At 38.2% G+C, this 20901-nt stretch overlaps 1 protein-coding gene and 1 long non-coding RNA gene across 2 annotated transcripts; one reads left to right on the forward strand and one right to left on the reverse strand.

The window, feature by feature from the left end:
* Positions 1-10285: 10285 nt before the first annotated feature.
* Positions 10286-11504, reverse strand: LOC134744432 (uncharacterized). The gene is made up of 3 exons (XR_010128088.1): positions 11352-11504; positions 10859-10954; positions 10286-10480 (listed from the first exon to the last, which is right to left on the reverse strand). It is a non-coding gene; the product is annotated as an uncharacterized LOC134744432 (long non-coding RNA).
* A 3759-nt stretch (positions 11505-15263) lies between these two features.
* LOC134744403 (soluble calcium-activated nucleotidase 1) lies at positions 15264-19859 on the forward strand. Its single transcript, XM_063678210.1, has 4 exons — positions 15264-16101; positions 17674-17883; positions 18413-18646; positions 19590-19859. Exons 1-4 carry the CDS (start codon positions 15568-15570, stop codon positions 19791-19793), a joined length of 1182 nt encoding a protein of 393 aa, XP_063534280.1. The 5' UTR covers positions 15264-15567; the 3' UTR covers positions 19794-19859.
* The last annotated feature ends 1042 nt before the right edge of the window (positions 19860-20901 follow it).

Below are 20901 nucleotides of genomic sequence, written 5' to 3' on the forward strand. Positions count from 1 at the left end.
TCACGCTTAAACCGCTGAGCCGATTTAAGTGAAATTTGGTACCTATGAAGGTAGTTTGAGTGAGACCCGGGAAAAAACATAGGATAGTTTTTACTTTTTAGGGTTCCGTACCCAAAGGGTAAAAGTTTCCAGTAGGTTGTAGAAGGTCGGCTAAATGCGAAGTAAAAATATAAAAAATCAAAAAGTCGGCAAAATGAAATTGAAATAGTCGGCAAAGAGCGGAAGTCGGCGAATATTTAGTGATCACATCGTTTCGCCATGCCCAGTGTCCATCCCTCTGTGCATTTTTTTTTAAATAGGAGAACAAAGAGAACATATTCCTATTTTATATTAAAATATTTTATACGATACCTAAACATTTTATTTACATTTTCGTGTTAAGTATATTGACTAATTTGAGTATGTTCGTGGTCAAATTGGATAAAAAACCTTAGTGGTAAAAGGTAAGCCTTATTAAGATCTTGAAAGGATTGGCGGTCCTAACTATAAAGCCTATAAAAGAGCATTGTAAAGATAGACCGGAACTCTGATCAACGAACTCAGACTGTGTTGCATAATTGCCTGCATACCCATTCCCAATAAATGTGCATGCTGCACACATCAGATGAATGAAAAAACCACCATAACGTGACCTCGATTATAATAATAAGTATTCGTCATTGACACAGAATAACTAATAGTACTACCGTACAGAAAATTCACTCCTTCACAAAAGTCTGATTTAGGTATAAAATTATACCTATACTCGCCGCCTGCAAGCAAAATTGAATCTTATAACCGCGCACGAACCGTGAATCTTCTTTGCGCGCCGCAGTTTTATGACCTAGCTGCGAGTGTTGGCACGGGGTTGTCACTTGACAAGTTTTTGTACCTATAACCTAATGATTTATTATTTTTAAGATAAATGTAGGAATTACAAAAGTTGATTCTGTAAACATAAATTTTTTAGCCGGAGATTAGTATGTCTGATTCTCACGGAAGTAGGTATGCCACAGAAGTACTTATTCCTTTGAAAATATGTCGGTCAATATAGTCCGGAATTTGAATTTTTTTTTTATTTCTGCTTCCTTGTTCTTCCGTTTATTTAGACATCCGTAAACAGAACAATATCTATAGATTTAGGTTTCAAAGGCATTATGTATTTTCAATTTTGCGCGAGTCGAGCGGCAGCCCGTTGCCATACGCCTGCCCGGGAGGCGCGCCGGCCAAATGTACCTAAACTGCGAAGTGACACCCCCCTGTCATTGAAAAGAGCGCTTGTACTGGTTAGCTCAGTTGCGATTCGCCTGTGGTCTGTAAGAAGTTGGAATAAGAACTTTGCCACGCTTTAACGCTTTTTATAGTCCATGATGTCGGCGGTTTATTTTACTTTAATATGGGCTATTGAAGTCTATTTAAGACATTATTGACAGGCTACCAGTTTTAAAGGTAAAGTGTGTATAAGGTGTTTTTAATAGCGTAGGTAATTTCGGTCTTGTAGTAGTTTTTTTGGTTTTTTCGAAATATGTGTCGATGGGAGAACGTGTTGATTACAAATTTAACAAGTTTAAAGACATTAAAAACAGCATATTAAAAGCCTGCTCAAAAAAAAGTCATTTACGATACAAGTGCGGAAAAGAGGAAATTCGAAACGAGTGGCGATAAATCAAAACACGACCGCAGGGAGTGTTTTAAATCGACACGAGTTGCGAATTACCTATTCGCACGTGTATCGTACAACGTTTTACAGTACATATGGCCCTTTAAACTTTCGACATATGCACGAAAAGTGCTCTTTACGCACTAGGGCGAGAAAGTTGCACCATATGTACTGTAAAAGTTATTTATAATAGTAATTATTACAATTAGTCTACTTTTTTGTACAACAGAAATGAAGCGATGTACCTAACACGTTTTGATGACAAGACTTAACAAAAAGGACAAGAATTAGCAGATATACTATCATCCGTTTGACAAATTTTAGATAGCTCTAACAAGTACGTAAGTGCGAAAGTGACGCATGATATGACAAGTGACAAAAACGCGACCATGATACCTAGCGGGAGGCCTAGCCAAGACGAAAAGCGTACATCGACAAACGCCAACTGAAAAGTAAAATAGCAGATGCCGCGAAAAGTCACATGACTATTTCCATACAATATTTAAATCACGATTGACGTTTTCTATCAACGATAGACCTCCCCTAGTTACTAATATGAAACAATTTAAAAAATCGGCCTAGTGCGAGTCGGACTCGCGCACGAAGGGTTCCGTACCACTACTGTAACATTATTCTCTAAAAAAAGGTAACCTCCTACCAACATTTAGTTGTAGGTAGACAACCCTAAGAAGTTGACACTGTTGACAGTTGATTATTCGATATAGAGGGTGGATGGAAAAAGGACAGACATCCGACTTAAAAAGAGTTCAGTCGTGTCAGGGGTTCGAATCCTAACGGTCGATTGTGAAAATAACACTTTACTGATCATAATATAACAGTGAATCATTAAACATCGTTTTATTCGTGTATTCCTTTATACATTCCAATAAAAAGTGTGGCAGCGTATCACTACGGAATAAAACAGCAAAAAAATCACGTTTGTTGTATGAGAGCCCCACTTAAATATTTATATTATTCTGTTTTTAGTATTTGTTGTTATAGCGGCAACAGAAATACACCATCTGTGAAAATTTCGACTGTCTAGCTATCACGGTTCATGAGATACAGCCTGGTGATAGACGGACAGCGGAGTTAGTCCCATTTTTACCCTTTGGGTACGGAACCCTAAAAACAATATTTTGCACTACTCTCAGTACTTTCTAAGAATCTGGATTTAAGCTCACTAGTTACATAGTTACTCAGATACAATCGCATTAATTCAACAACCGGCGAAGATAAAGCAATCACGAGAGCCTTTGAGAATACCAATATGAGTTCCACGATATCGTTGCGTGCACGCACTTTGTAAAAGATTTAAATTTTGAGGCGTTTCAAAACCGCTGTACTATACAAAACAATCCGTTTATTATTATAGTGAATATGGTGATATTCATTTAAACAGATACATCAAATTTTGATTTGGAATATTATCGAGTCTATTACAAGCATGTAACCAAGCGACCATACAGTCCATACAGCAAATGAGCAATGTCAATATAAACTGAAAATAACGAAATAATTCCTTAAATTGATTAATCGGTATGTAGCATTTCCGTGCTATTGTGCCTATTGTACATTTTTTGTACGGTTAATGAGGAAGCTTCAGCCCTCGTTGTGTAGTGACGTTTCATTAGTTGCTTAAAACCGGACAAGTGCGAGTCGGTCTCGCCCACCGATGGTTCCGTACTTTTTAGTATTTTTGTTGTTATAGCGGCAACAGAAACACATCATCTGTGAAAATTTCAACTGTCTAGCTATCGCGGTTGATGAGATACAGCCTGCTGACAGACAAATGGACAGACAGACGGACAGACGGACAGACGGGAACCCTTTGGGTACGGAACCCTAATAAAAAGGAACTGTGCGCCGCTTCATTGTCATGTTTTCAGTTATTCCTATGTTAGGAGCAAAAATGTACTGAGAGAAAAGAAACATAAATGGTAAAAAGCGTATAGCTACGACATGGTAAATAACATTTGTCAAAAATCGCTCGACATGTTTCACTTCGTACCGAGTGGCATCATTGGGAGCTCGCGTTGGCGGACTGGCGCAATCTGGGCGGCGCAGAACGATTTTTGACTAAAAATACGTGAGTGACCCGTTTTAATATATTAAATATATCTGTGTCTCACGAAAGCTTTGTTATTAAAAAGCTATGACATGTTTAATATTGTACGATATAGATGCACCTTCGCTGCGGCTGTTAGTGTAACTCGTAATTAAGTATACTTGCATGGGATCTACCGCAGCGAACGTGTTAAATGGCATACAAAATACCTAAATATGTATTGAAACCACATTCTTCATATGATAATTTCTCGACATTACAATATAAAACTAAGCTTCATGATGTACCTACACTATAATCGTGAACTTGATAAAAGCCCCAAAACCAACAAAAATATTCAGAAACCTTCGAAAATTGTGTGGCTATCGGCCCCATGTATCAAACAAGCATACACGAAATTTTAAGTGTATCCCACTAATTAGACGGCAACAGAGGAGTTTCTAGATCTGATCGATAGACGAAACAGACTGTGTCAGGATGTACGGCCACGCGAGAGATGCACTTACAAGATAAATGCACAAGGTTTTTTCTCAACAGTGTTCAGTGGGCTTTAAAAAACCGGCCAAGTGCGAGTCGGACTCGCGCACGAAGGGTTCCGTACCATTACGGAAAAAAACAGCAAAAAAATCACGTTTGTTGTATGGGGAGCCCCATTTAAATATTTATATTATTCTGTTTTTAGTATTTGTCGTTATAGCGGCAACAGAAATACATCATCTGCGAAAACTTCAGCTGTCTAGCTATCACCGTTCATGAGATACAGCCTGGTGACAGACAGACGGACAGGCGGACGGACAGACGGACAGCGGAGTCTTAGTAATAGGGTCCCGTTTTTACCCTTTGGGTACGGGACCCTAAAGAAGTAAAAATGGGTTTTAAATTAGAATTTATGGGGTATTTGCCAGAACAGTACAAGTATTTTAATTGTTGATGTTGATTAATGAATATTTGAATAATGTATACCCCAATCTCTGTAGCGTTTGGCATAATAAAATAAAGTACAAGATAGTTTATATAGCAATGGGATACCTCTAGAATACAGACAGGTAAACATTATGGCTGTGTACAACCTCGAATTACTCGAAAACCGTGGTTCTATCGTTTTCGTACTTCTCCGAAATGGGTAATATCGACCATTTGTCGTTTACGCTTAGGTAAAGTATGTACTCCGTTATTTCTGGCTATGATTGGTGTCCGTGCGAACTCATTGTGTGAATGCGGGTTGGATGAGGGTAACTTGGACCACATCTTCTTTGCTTGTTCAGGGTGTAGTTATTCACTGTACGATGTATTACCCGAAAATGTTCCACGACCTATATGCTTTAGCTCACTGCTTTGTCACATGGATACTAGGCTTACTTCTATACTCATTAAATATTTACAAACGAACAACATTAAACTCTAAATAGCGTCTTATCTTTTATAATCTAATGCGTCTAATTATTTATGTTTTATTCTATACTTCATATTTATTTTATATATCGTTTTCTTCTCTTCCACTTCCTTCATGTTGGCACTATTAACGTTCTGTCACCCACTTCCCGCTTTTTTTCTACTAATTTTTGTATTCGTCATGTGTTTGTCTGTGATGTTCATAACAACTATTCGTTTTTAGGTCTTCCCAACCACAACCTCCCAGACTACCGAACATTCTCCTCACGTGTGAAAGTCAAAAACCGACATTGGCAAATTCACCCCGTGCAAAATTGCGGGGAGTAAAAGCCAGATAGGATAAAAAAAAAAAAAAAAAAAGATAGTTTATATTTATATTGTGATTGTGAACATTAGGAGCATGGCACACTGCGTCCGATTCGCACGTCGCTCCGACGTGCGAGCGGGATGTCGCTATAATACGCGCATAGCGTCATCTCGCTAAAACTTCAGAGCGACGTGCGAATCGGACGGTGTGCCATGCACCTTAGTTAATATAATTTATATTATGAACTTTAGTTGGGCAAGCAAATTGTTGATTGAAATAAGATTTTAAGAATGAAAAAGAACCCTTTCACTACCTATTTGGCAATAATTCTATCATAATATCCAACTCCAACTGATCTATATTAGCCCTATTCAAGGCAAACCTCAAGTAAAAAGAAAAGCTCCTTGTATTGTCTCTCCATCCTCTTAAAGAAATATCTCCTCAGATGCCGTTTAAAAAAAGGTCACAAAAGCCAGTTTTAAGCACAATTTTATGCCCTTTCTAAAGAATAGAATCAACGAGCACCAGCAAATAATGCAAAAATAAGCAGACACAGGTGTCTACGTATTTATACTTAGAGGATATAACCAAATGGAGTAGCCATTAATAGGCGTTCCCCTCTGTGGAAACTCTATGACCAATGGTCATACAAATTGTATGGACTGACGTTTATTATACGTTACCGTGCCCCTCCCCGCAAAAATCGGCAGACTGTTTTGTACAGAAAATTACAGACAAGGCGTCTCCATTTGGTTATATCCTCCAAGTATTTACAGTTCGGTCGTATTAAAATAATTGTAGCGCATGCATAGCAGTATGCATGAATGAAACACCTAGTCACGACTGCAATGATATAAGTTGAGCCGTATTCTGCTTTTAAATGACGTGGTCAAAACTGGATCAGAACATTCAGAACCTATGACTAAGCCCGTAAAGAGCTAAAAAAATGTGTCCAGACTTGTAAATAATGTCTAAAAATAGTATAAGAGGCCAGACCAGAGGACAAACCAGTGAGGTATCCAGTCGTAACGTCAAAAAAAGCTGTTCTTAACCCAGCCAACATATAGAAGTATGATTAGCAGCGTTCAAACAAAAACCGGACAAGTGCGAGTCGGACTCGCCCACCGAGGGTTACGTACTTTTTAGTATTTGTTGTTATACCGGCAACAGAAATAAGTACATCATCTGTGAAAATTTCCCCACAATGAACTCCAAAACGGTCAGCAGCAGTACGGTTTTGCTGCAGTTAACTCGTCGGTTTCCAGAATCGGGCGTTGGTAATCGTTGATCCGATCTTTGTTGCCCATTCATTGAGTCTTCACTTTCATCCGCCTCCATTAGTTTCAATTACAATGATATTAGCACGTATTTTTTATGACAGAGATAGACAATTAAGGCCATTTAGTTGTCTCGCTCTAAGTTTTGCAGACTAAGCGAGGTAGTTTGGATCGCTGGTAGATTTTAACAAAAAACGGCAAAAAAATCACGTTTGTTTTATGGGAGCTGCACTTAAATATTTATATTATTTTGTTTTTAGTATTTGTTGTTATAGCGGCAACAGAAATACATTATCAGTAAAAATTTTAACTGTCTAGCTATCACGGTTCATGAGATACAGTCTGGTGACAGACCGACAGACGAGTCTTAGTAATAGGTCCCGTTTTTACCCTTTAGGTACGGAACCCTAAAAGGGGTGCTTGATGTGAGGAGAATATTTATATAAGTATAAATACGAATTAAGTTATTTGCTTTTGTATTACTGAAAAGGCAAAGACGGATATACATACCTAAACGACATTATTTTGAAGTCCACGGTAGGCGCCATGGTATATTTTGTTCAAAAGTTATAGCTCAGCATGGATGGGTATGTTAGGAAGTAGGGATTACTTACCCACCAATATTTATAATGGTGTAAGTAAATAGTTCTGCCTGTTATTCCTGTGTTACTTCTTCACGGTTAAACCACTTAATGAATTTTGATGAAATTTGAATAGAGAAAATTTAAGCCCTAGACATAAAAAAGACTTTCCCTAGAATGGGAGAATGTACCTAATAAATCTGATACGTATCTGAATTTAAAGTTTAATAGGCAACAACATAAACAGTCCTGTTATACAAATTCATTTTTTCTCAACATCTAGGCATGAAATAAATAAACGAACAAACGAGAAAAAAGTGTGGAAACAATTGTGTTAATTTATACTTCCAAATAATTACTTTGCTCTGCAGTTACTTATAATTGTACTTTTTTTTAAATTACGAGTTTGTTTTTTTGCGATGACAAGACCTGATAATGTCGTAGCCTTCATAATTCTTGAATGTCGTATTTTGCTTAGTTTTGCAAACAGAAACTGGGCTATACTTTTTGTTTACAATAGAGTTAGAAATTGTAATACGTACAAATAAGATAGGCGCTTGAGGCAGATTATGGTTAAGGCTTTCTTTTTGTGTAATTAGATGCCTAATCTAGCCTTAAAGTGAGAATAGGAAGTATGAACCTGCAACTAGCAGCAATCGAATTATTTTCTAATTGAAAAAGTAATACCAAGTGGTAAGTAGGTATTTTATCGCTTTTTAACTAATAGGTAATAATTATGTGTTCCAGATGAGAAGCTCTATGTGTGTTTATGAATGAATTTTTCTAATTATACATTATATCTCGAACGGAATGGCGAACTTAGCTACAACGACAGCAAGCTATGCTTCTCGGGATATTGTGTAGCTTGCATTGAGGTAAGATGTAACATACACTAGAGGCGGCCTCTCGAAGAAAATGAGTGCATGCGCTTCATTGCTACTGGCTAGCTGCGCTTATTCTTTAGCTTAGTGACAGACGTCAAACGCAAAAAATGGCGAACACCTCGCGCACACAATTTGTTCTCGACAGCTTGTCTATACATATATGTCAGTGGTAGCTTGTCGAATAATTTCCCTTGTGTATTTCGAAAACGAGCAGGTAAATTCAGTTCATTCATTCATTTAACTCACTTACCACTATTAGCTGAACAGTCCTCATCGGTCCTCATAAGTCTCATAACCAGACATATAACGGCCCCCAGATCAGACAGACGGACAGACGGACAGACGGACGGACAGACGGACAGCGGAGTCTTAGTAATAGGGTCCCGTTTTTACCCTTTGGGTACGGAACCCTAAAAATTAGTTTTTTCTTTTTCAAAACCAATAGAAATAACTAGAGATGCCACGAATACTGGTTTTGCCCGAATACCGAATATTCGGAGAAACATTTCCTGGTTATTCTTACCTACCGAAAAATGAGCCAGCATCCAACGAGTACCATGATTAAGGTCAACGTCGCGCACAAGAGTCCACAACACCACCAGCAGCTCTCGTCGCAGCAGATCGGCCTCTCCTTCTTATTTATCATTTTACTCCTTAACTCTGTTGACAACCGTAAGTCAGTATTGAAAAAGGCACGGTGCAATTGTGGATGTAATGTCCCCTAAACTGCCATGGGGCCTATAAAATCCTTCTGCTTCTGTTATCCTTTATCTATCAAGAACGCTTTTTTTTCGCAGGGGTAAATGCCTTTACGCATCTCACCCCCGGGCCAGGGAAGCCCATAAGGGGGGGGGTGGTATGTGGGACTCGCTCCTCCTGCTCCCTCTGTTAGTCAGAGGGAGGGGAGGAGAATACCCACCAACATCCCCTGCGGCGATTCTCCGCACTGCCGTTTATGGGGGCGCCATGGGGTCGCAAACGTTCTACCACGACGTCCCCCGGCTGCCTTGGTTCACCCAGAGGCTTCCGCGCCGAAGGAGGGATGGATTGGAATGCGCTACAATCCCTCCTCCAGACGTGTGGAGTCTTCCATTGTGGGCCCCTTACCCACGGACTCCACTAGGGGTATTGACGGGCAGCAAAATTTGCCCGTCTCCTACCTCTACGTCTGCGCCGGATCGGGAGCGCATCGGCTCTTTCTTCGCGCTCGCGCTCCCGCTCCAAGGCCTCCTTCTGAGAAATGACGGTTTCGCAGAAGGAGGCCACCGCCTCCCACAGTCTCTCGCTCCTCAGCATGGCCGCCACGACGCTGTGGAGCGAGAGATCATCCACTCCGATGGCACCGATCAGAGTGCGGCGTTCCTGCGCCCAGCGACTGCACACCTCTAGGGTAAGTTGGGCAGTGTCATCCGGATCAAGAACGCTTAGGTATATATATTATTTCTAGTTTGGCAAACCAAAGCCGTAAAATTCAAATTTGTATGAGAAATCGAATCTCTGCGTCAATTTTTAGGGTTCCGTACCCAAAGGGTAAAAACGGGACCCTATTACTAAGACTTCGCTGTCCGTCTGTCCGTCTGTCTGTCTGTCTGTCACCAGGCTGTATCTCATGAACCGTGATAGTTAGACAGTTGAAATTTTCACAGATGATGTATTTCTGTTGCCGCTATAACAACAAATACTAAAAACAGAATAATATAAATATTTAAATGGGGCCCCCATACAACAAACGTGATTTTTTGCTTTTTTCCGTAATGGTACGGAACCCTTCGTGGGCGAGTCCGACTCGCACTTTTTTTCAAATATGCCGTCTTTTTCTACCGCTAAAACTGGATTGCGTGGCTATAAAACCGCGGTTTTAAAGTTAAACTACAAAGCTAAGCTAGGCTGAGTAAATAGTAGCTATCCGGGCCGTATAATGTTATTTATTTTATTTATACAATTAAAAATAAAAGTAATCAAAAACCGGTTTTATGTATTTTATACAAAAAAGGTTTTTTTTATTATATGAAATGTGAAAAAATCATAACAGTAAATAATCAGCTTAAATTGATGTATCGGTGAGCTGAAACATACGAGTAGGTAAATAAACAAAGGACATTTTAGGGTTAACTATACAGTTTAATTAAAAATGCAATTTTCTTATTAATTTTTATTTTAAACCACAAACATTCCAAATTTAAGTTTTGTGTCTTTAATCACGGCATAGGCGAAATGGTAGCATAACCCCAAAGTCAAAATACTGCCAACCACCCTACAGAACCAAAAGCAGCTTGGTTCGTAACATACCGGTCTTTCCCGGTGTTCTGGTCCGACCCGTCCGACTGGTATTCTGGTGACAAAAAAAAATCTGTTTCTAATGCGGTCTTTACCGTCCGGGGCAGAATGAAAATTTCAAATTTCCTGACCACCCGTTTGATGGATACCAGGTTCAGCTTCAGCTCAATGCAGCCAAGCAAAAATAAGTGGGTACTCATAGTCGGATTAAGAATTATTATTGAAATATGCAAGACAGTTAACGAAATTTCGATAGAAGAATATAGATTATTATTGCATTTTTGATCGTATTTCGACACATAACCTCGGTCTGAATATTAATTTCCGTCTTCGTACTACTACTACTACTTTTTGCTAGCCCGTTTAAAACTAAGCCAACAATTGCCTGTTTCCTCGTCTAAGGCATAACTATTCAATAATCGGTAAAACTTACATTACTTCACGGGTTCCATTGTCCAGCAACGGACTCATTTCTTCAGGTGATGTATTATGTTAATTACGTATTAGCCACGTACCGTCAGCCAAGTATCTAAAAATTATGTATTTGTTCAATAAAAAACAAACGAATTACTTTTGTCTCTAGCAAATATGTGAGTGCGAGAGAGACAAAATTGCCTTCATGTCGGACATGCAAATACGGTCAAACATCAAACGTCGACAAAGTAACTAAGTGCTTAATCAGATGGCGCGCGAACTCGCATGCGGTTTTAAATACATTGCGGATTATTAGGTTACATCAAATTCAGCCGACCGATCAAATACCGCAATGTACCTAATGAAACTCGCATGAAAGTTCTCGCACCGTCTGAGCCCTTTAATGAGAGGCGATAGACTCGAAGATACTTTATGTAACTTTCTACCTATTTAATACAGACCTACATAATAAAATCGTGGATATTATGATATAAACATAGAATAGAACTTACTTCTTCGAGTAATCGTACATAGGGTTATACTTTAGATAATTTAATCCAGCCATATACAGGAACAAATTGAAAAACAATATAAATAAAATGACAAATATTGCAAACTCGATATACCAGATCGCGCTGGTAAAAATTGCATGTTGTCCTGCCATTCCTGGCTGTGGTTGAGATATTCTGTCATTTTTGACGGTTTTATTATCATCGAGCGATTCGAGCGATGTTTTATATGCCAGCCTTTACCTAATGATAAACCGCATAATCCAATATACACCTTTTTAAATACGAACTTTATGCGGTGGGATGAAATGGAAGCAAAGAGTATAGTGATATAGTGATGGAAGTAATTATTAAGATCCGTCTAAGGTTGGTCTAAGGTTTTTCAAAGGACTGTCTCATTTCCAACATAGACAGAGAGAATCATATACTATCTTTGTCTTACACTAGTACTAGCACCCAAAAGAAAACGATGAGTATAGTTCATATCTTTGCACTGACTGCAGATTTCTCGAACTCGAGACAACTCGAGAATTTTGGCTTCATTCGAGACGAAACGGAGAAAGAATTCTCGATTCTCGAGTTCCGAACTTGCAATGCGAACTGAAGAAAAGCACGCCTTTTCGCCTAACAAAATCACCCGCGATTTAGAATGTAACTTAAAGCCTGACCAGGAATATATGATCACGCGCCATGTTGCGGAATTTCACTGAAACTAATTTTTTCATACTATACTGAACTGTCACCCTATATACATGGGAATAACAGCGCCCTCTTGACAATGATTATAATATAATCAGAAATATATGACCATAAATATGTTATATTTCTGGTCAGGCTTTATATGAATCTACGAGAAAACGAACAACGAACAAACTGGCTGGAAACATCGTTCCCAAAATAAGAAACCGGCTTTGGGATATATAGTTGGTCAAACCAAATGTAGTTGGCAACTGTCAAAGGTTTGCAGAGATGGCGACATCATAGCTTGCCCCTTTTTCTATGAGATTTGGCTTAATAGTTATTACTCGAGTACTCGAGACAACTCGAGAATTTGGGCTCGGGAAATAATGGGAAAGAAATAATAATGGGTAGAGAGATCAAAAACCCTAGCCCGCACATATTTTATTACTTATACTCTTTGATACCCGCGCGCCGCGTACTGTCAATATTCCGTGTTTAAATTCGATCACGAGATGTTATTAAAATATCTTAAATACCAACCTAGTCTCTATCAATTACGCTCTTAAAATATCGTGACGTTAATTGAAACTACCAATTGTATTAAATTGGGTATGTATTACCAATTGCAGGCTTGACATGTCTATTTTAAGGCGGTTATCACACTGGCGGAGCCTATTTTGTGTCCCACATTCATGCAATGCAACTAAATACTTTTGTTTGCACGTATTAGGTACATTGGTACATATCACCGCGCGGAAGTCATCAAATTGATAGCGCACAAAAAGTAAAAAATATCAATTGGCAAACTATACCGAAACACTTTAGTCTGATCTTATTCCAATTAAACTTTTTGCAGTAGTAGGATGTCCGTGGACCTAATCACTTTTGAATTACTCGATCCAGTGAAAGCTAACGTGCAATTTCGTTTTTTCGCACGTACGATTTAGTTTTTATTTCGAATGTGTTAGTGGTTTCTCTAATTGAAAACTTGCACTTTCCTAAGATTAGTCATATTATTTCTAACACAAGTACATAATCGAAGGCAGACGGTTGAACTCAGGGTTCTAACCACGTCCCAACTGTAGGTCTACCTATGGATGGTATAGAAAGGATGCCAATCTCTTATGGCAGAATTGTTGCAAAAGTCACCGCTTTCAGCTTTAAATAATAGCTCCTAATCTCTCCGGTGGCGCTAGTTAGGCTCTGGGACATGAGTATAACATGAACCAACAAATAACCCGACCAAATTACGTAGGTTGTTTTTGGTAGTATTTCGGTGTATGGTGGCGCCGCCTAATTACTGTTTTTTGATGGACATTTTTCATACATAGAGATTTGGCTCCTTTATATAGTCTCCATGGGTCTACCGTTTAACTGAGGCTAAAGACTCAGGAGGTTAAAGGTTTGACTGCATGAGACTGTTTTGTTAATTGTTACATTTGTTACCTACCTTGTAGCAGCATAGTCCGACAAGAAATTGTAGAAAATTATTGAGGGCGCCACTTCCTACGTAACCGTCACATTTTTGACGTAAAATGCTTAAACATGGCAACAATGTAGTATGGAATTCTTTAGTTCCATTTTATTTAATTTCTACAAGATGGCAGAACCTACAATGCATAAGAAAACGTACGTGAACTGTAGAGAGCGCAGCACTATCTTTGACGTGAAGTGTCAATGTGCAGTTTATGTTTCCGATCGAGAGGGCCTACCGCGAAAACCGAAATTCGTATTCGATCTTTCTCTTACTCCAATGAAGGCGTAATAAGAGTGACAGAGAAAGATGGCCAGGCCACAAGATGGCAGACCCGGATTTGTACGTCAGGATCACAATGATCACGGAATAGTGCCGTTTAGTGTGTAGGTAATATAGTTTGATAACAAATAATTAACTAGTGTGAAGTCATTACCTATCTCAAAAAAAAAACTTAACATGGCAACTCGGGGGAGGCCTATGTCCAGCAGTGGACGTCTATCAGCTGACATGATGATGATGATGATGATGGCAACTCGGGAGAATCATAAACTAAAGAAAGTATGCAAGAATCATAATCACAATGTAATCACATTTATTTCATTCATGTACAGTCTGGCAAAAAATAGTTGAAATTAAAAAGTGGCAACACTGTAGTGTCGTCCTTTTCATATCAATCTAAGAAAAACGGGACTGTGGACTGTAGGTACATTTAAGAAAATAACTAGGTACAAAGTAACGTACCGTAGGTACGTATTTACAATTGTAGGTTAATTTTAATAGTGAAGATACTTAAACTTAAACTAAAGTTTTTTATCGAACCTTAAGAAAAATCATAGTGGTGCTGGTGCGATTTAGGATTTTACTTTCATTTGAAATCATTAAGTAATTTTAGTACTGGGCCTACTTTCTCTGAAACCTAACCCATTCTGTATATCATGACCCCTGCACGTGCGTAATATAGTTTGTCAAAGAACTCTTATTTCAAACATAGACAGAGAGAATCATACTACTACATACTATACTATGTCTTACACTAGTACTAGCACCCAAAAGAAAAGGATGAGTATAGCTTTTTTTATTCTTATTTACTGACAATTTGGTTTGACCAACTATATCTCTATATAAAGTTTGTCAAAAGACTGTCTCATTTCAAACATAGGCAGAGAGAATCATACTATCTTTGTCTTACACTAGTACTAGCACCAAAAAGAAAAGGATGAGTATAGTTTTTTTGTTCTTATTTACTGACCTTAACAAGTAACTAGTTAATAATCTGTGACCTTAACCAACTATAGTTTGTGCATAAATGGTCTTCCACACTCGTGCGCGAATCGCGGCGCGAAGCCGCGAACGCGTAGTCTGCAGCGGGCTTAAGGGTCATCATCGATTTTTTCGTAATAATAATTTTGGTCTAAACATTAGGTTTTGTTTACAAATAGCTTTTAAAAATGTGTGCCGAACAGTTTTTAACTAAACGTCAGGTTGACATTGACACATCAGCTGGAGATATTTTTAGGTTTTTACGTTTTGGTTCACGCATTCTCACAAAATGCTAAGCTAAGAGTTTAATGATTTCCAAACCCATTATAAAAATATTTATTTTAAAAACGGTTATCAAAAGCTATTATCGTGTTACTGAATATTAATTTCTAATAGTTTCTATCATAAATTGTAACATATTTTAGAATAATAAAATACTACACAATTTATTCGGTTATTATTTATTCATGCAGATTGGAACGTCAAATAGGTTGTAGTAATAGTGTTTTTGATAGGTGACAAATGACAAAATTTACTTATGATTTCATGGGGTTAAAATAAAATATTTTCGAAAATGTACCATATTATTCGCCACAATTCTCTTCAATCATCATTCAGTGCTGCATACTTAGTCAAATTAAAAATCGGGGCCATTACATCCAAAAATTGAGTGCCAATGTGTCAATAATAAGTGTAAAACTCACACGTTACAATATCGCTTACTAGTTTACCATATTTAGTTAATTATACCTAGTCAGTTAGTGTTTATCAGCAAACGATGCGATAATATTTATCTAAGTTATGTATAACTACGACTTGGAAGAACGAAAAATGAATAGTTCACTCCGGGACTGGCGCAAAGCACTGCGTACACCCGCCACTTACAGGGTCGGTAACGCTGTGACACTGCAGCCCCGCTTGATATTTTTAGTCGGAATGTTTGCCGCATTTCTTTTAATATTATTTTACTGTAACTGGACGAGCAGCCAGCCGCATATTGTACAGAAATGGAGTAGTATTACAAGGCCATACAATGGTACCTATCCATTAACAAAACCTGTGGTATCAGGGGATGTGGTGACGTTTAGAATTGGTATAGTGGCAGACATGGATACAAATTCGAAGAGTAGTACACATCCTTATACATTCCATAGTTACTTCAAGAAAGGATTGCTGCATTATGATGCGGTGAAGAAACATGTGTCGGTTGCGTGGGACAGTCAGCCAGCAACACTTCTATCCTCTACTTACTCTCACAAGGGCAGAGGAATGGAGCTGTCGGAGCTGATTGTGTATGATGGAAGACTTCTAACATTTGATGACAGATCGGGGATGGTAAGTTTTACTTTGTTTCAACTAGAAAATAATCAATATTTAAGTATTCCATAAATAAAAATGTGATGAATCACAAAATGAAACATTATTAAATTATTGTATGCAACTCTACTCTGATTAATATTTTTTTTGTGGAATACATGTTGAAGTACTACTGAGTACTAAGTTTAAGTTATTATCATGGGACAAATCATCACAAAACCATCAAAAATAATTTATATCTCTAAATAGGACAAGATTTATTAAACTCGTATTATGTACAGTATTTTTGAATAAAATTTCCAGATTATACCAAAACTGCAGTTCAAAATTGTTCAATTTCTTTTATCCTGTTCCATACCATATTTAGTTATTCGATAATTTGCCCGAACTCTGGTTTTTATCATTCATTTTTTCAACTTCCCAAATTGACATTGAACCTGAGATAAGAACACAAAAAAACTTTATCATCATTATAAGACATCAATCAAAGGGTCAATTACACCAGAGCACAACTTATTATCATCATATCATTAAATGTTGAATAAAAACTTCTTATGAATATGTTAACATAGACTGTCTATTGATAAATGTGGAGTATTTTTACTATAGAGCCTCAATGAATGGGTAAATTTTGAGTTAAGCTGTATTTGGGTCATTCCAAATACTTGAAATTTCAAAATGGCATGCAATATTAGAAGTTGGCCGGCAGAAATATTTTACAGATGGCACCAGCATAGGTTCTCCTGTCGATCTCTAGAATTGTGTCAAAACACTGTTTTTTTTTTTAATTTCATGGCCTGGATTGGATGCCAGCCCTTTAAGACAAATCTCGTAAAACAAAATAGAGAAAGGGGAAAGCTATGATGCCGCCATCTATGCAAACCTCATTGGAGTTACCCAAAACGTTACCTAATTATAAAACTTATGGAATTGCTTTATTTGTTTCAATATGGTTTAAACAATAGATGGAAAATACGGAAAAAGCTTACGTTTAATTCCTCATGTGAGTTTAATTGTCCAATAAAGATTTTGAAATTTATCTCTTTATGAACAGTCCAGGAAAATGATGAAGGAAGTCCATATAAATAATTATAACAATATTAAAATAGTTTTTTACATTCAAAGTGCCATACTTGTTTTTTTTTTGCATTATGACCAAGGAGTACAGATGTATTGCATAACTGTTTTCCATCATATTTTCTCGGAAATGTTCGTATTTGTCATGCTACTTCAGTCAACCTCAGTACTTTTTGTACCGAGACAGACTAAAATAGCAAGACAAGTTCTTACGTTTCCGTGAAAATACGATGGAAAAAAATAATTATGCACTGGATCTGTTCCTAAGGTACAAACCATACAAAAGTTTAAAGATAACATTGACTAGGTATTAAATAAAAAGAAATGGGGAAAAAGTTAAAGTTAACCTTTTTACTGAATAGCAAGACTTGTTATTCATTAAAAAGGTTCTTTAACTTACTTTAAGATACTTACTTTACTTTAGTACTAAACTCAAACCTACTTACTTTACTTTACTTTAGTATCTTACACAAAAACATGGATTTTTCTAAAGACCAAATAAAATGTTTTCAGGTATTCGAAATAGTGAACAACAAGATGATACCATGGGTGATACTGATGGATGGCAATGGTCATGTTGAGAAGGGCTTCAAGACGGAGTGGGCAACGGTGAAGGATGAGATACTTTATGTTGGCTCCATGGGGAAGGAATGGACTACTGCTGCTGGTGATTTCCAGAGCTATGACCCTATGTGGGTGAAGGTGATTAACATACATGGAGAGGTAAGATTTGTTAATACATATAAAACAAATACTAGGCTTTCTTTTGAGTTTCCCGAACAAAAAGCTAGCAAACTTGTGGAATTCTTTTTCCGCTCCGTACCCAAAGGGTAAAAACGGGACACTATTACCAAGACTCCGCTGTCCGTCTGTCTATCACCAGGCTGTATCTCATGATATATAGGTTATAGGATAGGTTGGCGTATTTTCAGCAGAAAAATACACTTCCATTTTTAATAAAAAAAATAAAACGGCGGCAAAGCAAATCTTTTTACTTTTTTCTGTGAAAATATATACATAAGAACGTTGCTTCTGTAAAATATTTCTTTTATATTTGCATTTATTGCGCCATTTTTGAGAAAAGCACTATATATGACTCGGCTGGAATTCTACTTGCTGGCTTCGGATTCAATTAAACGGACTCCCAAGGTCGTCCGTTTAAAACGAATCCTCAGCCAGCAAATAGCTACTTCCGAGCCTCGACAATAATGTACTATTATGACCTGATAACTTTCTATAATAAATTTTTCAGGTTCAACACTTATCCTGGATAAACCAATACAAAGCGATTCGCAGCGCGATGAAAATCCAATGGCCCGGATACATGATTCACGAGAGTGGAGCGTGGTCGCCCGCGGCCCGCGAATGGAAGTTCCTGCCGCGGCGGTGTAGCCACGCTTCTTACAACGAGACCAGGGACGAGGTCATGGGCTGCAACTATCTCATTACTGCGGATGCTGCGTTCGACAGAGTTGAGGCTGTGGAGGTTAGTCGCTGATTATTATACAGAAATCAGACAAAACATAATCAATGGTCCGGTTAAATGATCCACGAGAGCGGATCGTGGTGGTGTAGCCCGCGAAAGTTCCTGCCGCGGCGGTGTAGCCGCACTTCCTATAACGAAACCAGGGATGAGGTCATCGCCTGCAGCCCTCGAGTGGAAGTTCCTGGCGCGGCGGTGTAGCCGCATCGCATACGTCCCACTGCTGGGCACAGGCCTCCTCTCATACGCGAGAGGGCTTGGGCTATAGTCCCCACGCTAGCCCAATGCGGATTGGGGCTTCACATACACCTTTGAATTTCTTCGCGGATGTATGCAGGTTTCCTTGCGTTGTTTTCCTTCACCGATAAGCTAGTGGTAAATATCAAATGATATTTCGTACATAAATTCCGAAAAACTCATTGGTTGCCAGGATTTGAACCCGAGACCTCCGCATTGAAAGTCTTTTTTTTATTGATTTATTGCTTTATAAAGATATATTATCATAATTTTTTGATGTGCAATCTTCGCTGTGTTTACCTAATGCTAAGGCTAAGGCATCTAATCAGACATCGTGGTATTGCTTAGTTGCTTACATAATAATAATAAAGTATTTTGCCAACAATTACCTACTTCAGTCAGGGGTGCGAAACTCCTCGCTTCGGGTAAACTCGGCTCCGTTCGGCTCAGCATTGCTCCGAGCAATTATTAGGGTTGACACAACTTGACGTCCCTTTACGTGCACGACCACAGATAAAATAATGACTTTAAAATTTTGACAACCCTAAATAGCCGAAAGGGATAGTGCCATATATTAGAAAGAGACAGCATGATTCGACCCTGGACCGCTGTCAAACTTCGGTTTTGTAGGAAGTTTCCTTTCTGTACGGTAGTACTATTATTTATTATGTGCTTCAGTCACTAATGCATAATTTAATTTTGTTTCCAGATAACAAAACACCAGCCTAAACTCGGTTTCTCCTCATTCAAGTTCATACCCGGCTCCAACGACGAGGCCATAGTGGCCCTAAAGAGCACAGAATTCGAGGGCAAAACCGCCTCATACATATCAGCCTTCAGGACGGACGGCACGGTGCTGATGCACGATACGCTTGTGGAAAACTTGAAGTATGAAGGCCTGGAGTTTATTTAATTAAAGTTAAAATAAAGTAATTAATAGGTATTTGTATATATGTATAATAAACGTTTACTTTTGTTAGACCTGTTTTTATTAACTTCTCATTTTCTACAAACAAAACTGTACAATTTAGTATCATTAATCTTTAGGCAATCAATTCAAATGTTGGCGGTCGAATTAATATCTCATGCTTAGCTCTAAACTGCGACATTTGGAGTTATTTTTTTCTATAGAAAGATAGCTAAAGTCCTCGAGTACCTAGACAGTTTTTTGTCACTAAAAGTATCAAAAAACTGCGATGGTACCTATTTACAATATTTGGCCTAGAGCACAGAATTCGAGGGCACACATCCACATACATATCACTAGCACATGATTGGCGCAATGGTATTAGACTACCTATATAGCTGTACCTTTTACTGAGGTGTGCCAATAAAGAGTATTCTATCTATCGATCTACCCGTCTTTTTCTAACTATGTTAATTAAAGAGGGACAGGTAGTCTATTTCGCCGAGAGATACTGTCGCGTCGCGCCAATCATGTGCTAGCCCGGCAGCCTTCAGGACGGTCGGCACAGTGCTACTGCATGACACTCTAGTTGATATTTTGAAGTATGAGTGCCTGGAGTTTATTTAATTAGTTAAAATAAAGTAATTAATAAGTATTTGTATATATGTATAATAAACGTTTAGTTTTGTTAGAACTTGTTTTCTTATTCTCCCTACAAAACTGCACAGTTGCACACTAGTATCTTTTAATCTATGAAAATGGACTCTAATAGTTATAGTTGTAGTTAATCACTTTATTGTACAAAAGTAGGTTCACATTAACCTTTTAGACGCCAATGACGGATATATCGGCAGCGTAGTATCGATAGGTCCAACGCCAAAGACTGATTAATCCGTCACAGACCACCATAGAGCTACGAGCGTTCGCATAAAGTTCAATTTCAGTTTTGACACTTCAGTGGCGTGGCGTCAGAGTGACAGCTTTTGTGTTTGACACGGCGTCGAGAAGGTTCAATTTACGTACAAAGGCGAACTTATAAGATCTCTTCCAGCTACCCTTAGAGTTAATGAGTGGAAAATTCGAATTAGATAGATGATTGCTAACGTGAGATGAT

This window comes from Cydia strobilella, chromosome 9 (assembly GCF_947568885.1).
Source record: "Cydia strobilella chromosome 9, ilCydStro3.1, whole genome shotgun sequence".
In the NCBI taxonomy this organism is placed as follows: Eukaryota; Metazoa; Arthropoda; class Insecta; order Lepidoptera; family Tortricidae; genus Cydia; species Cydia strobilella.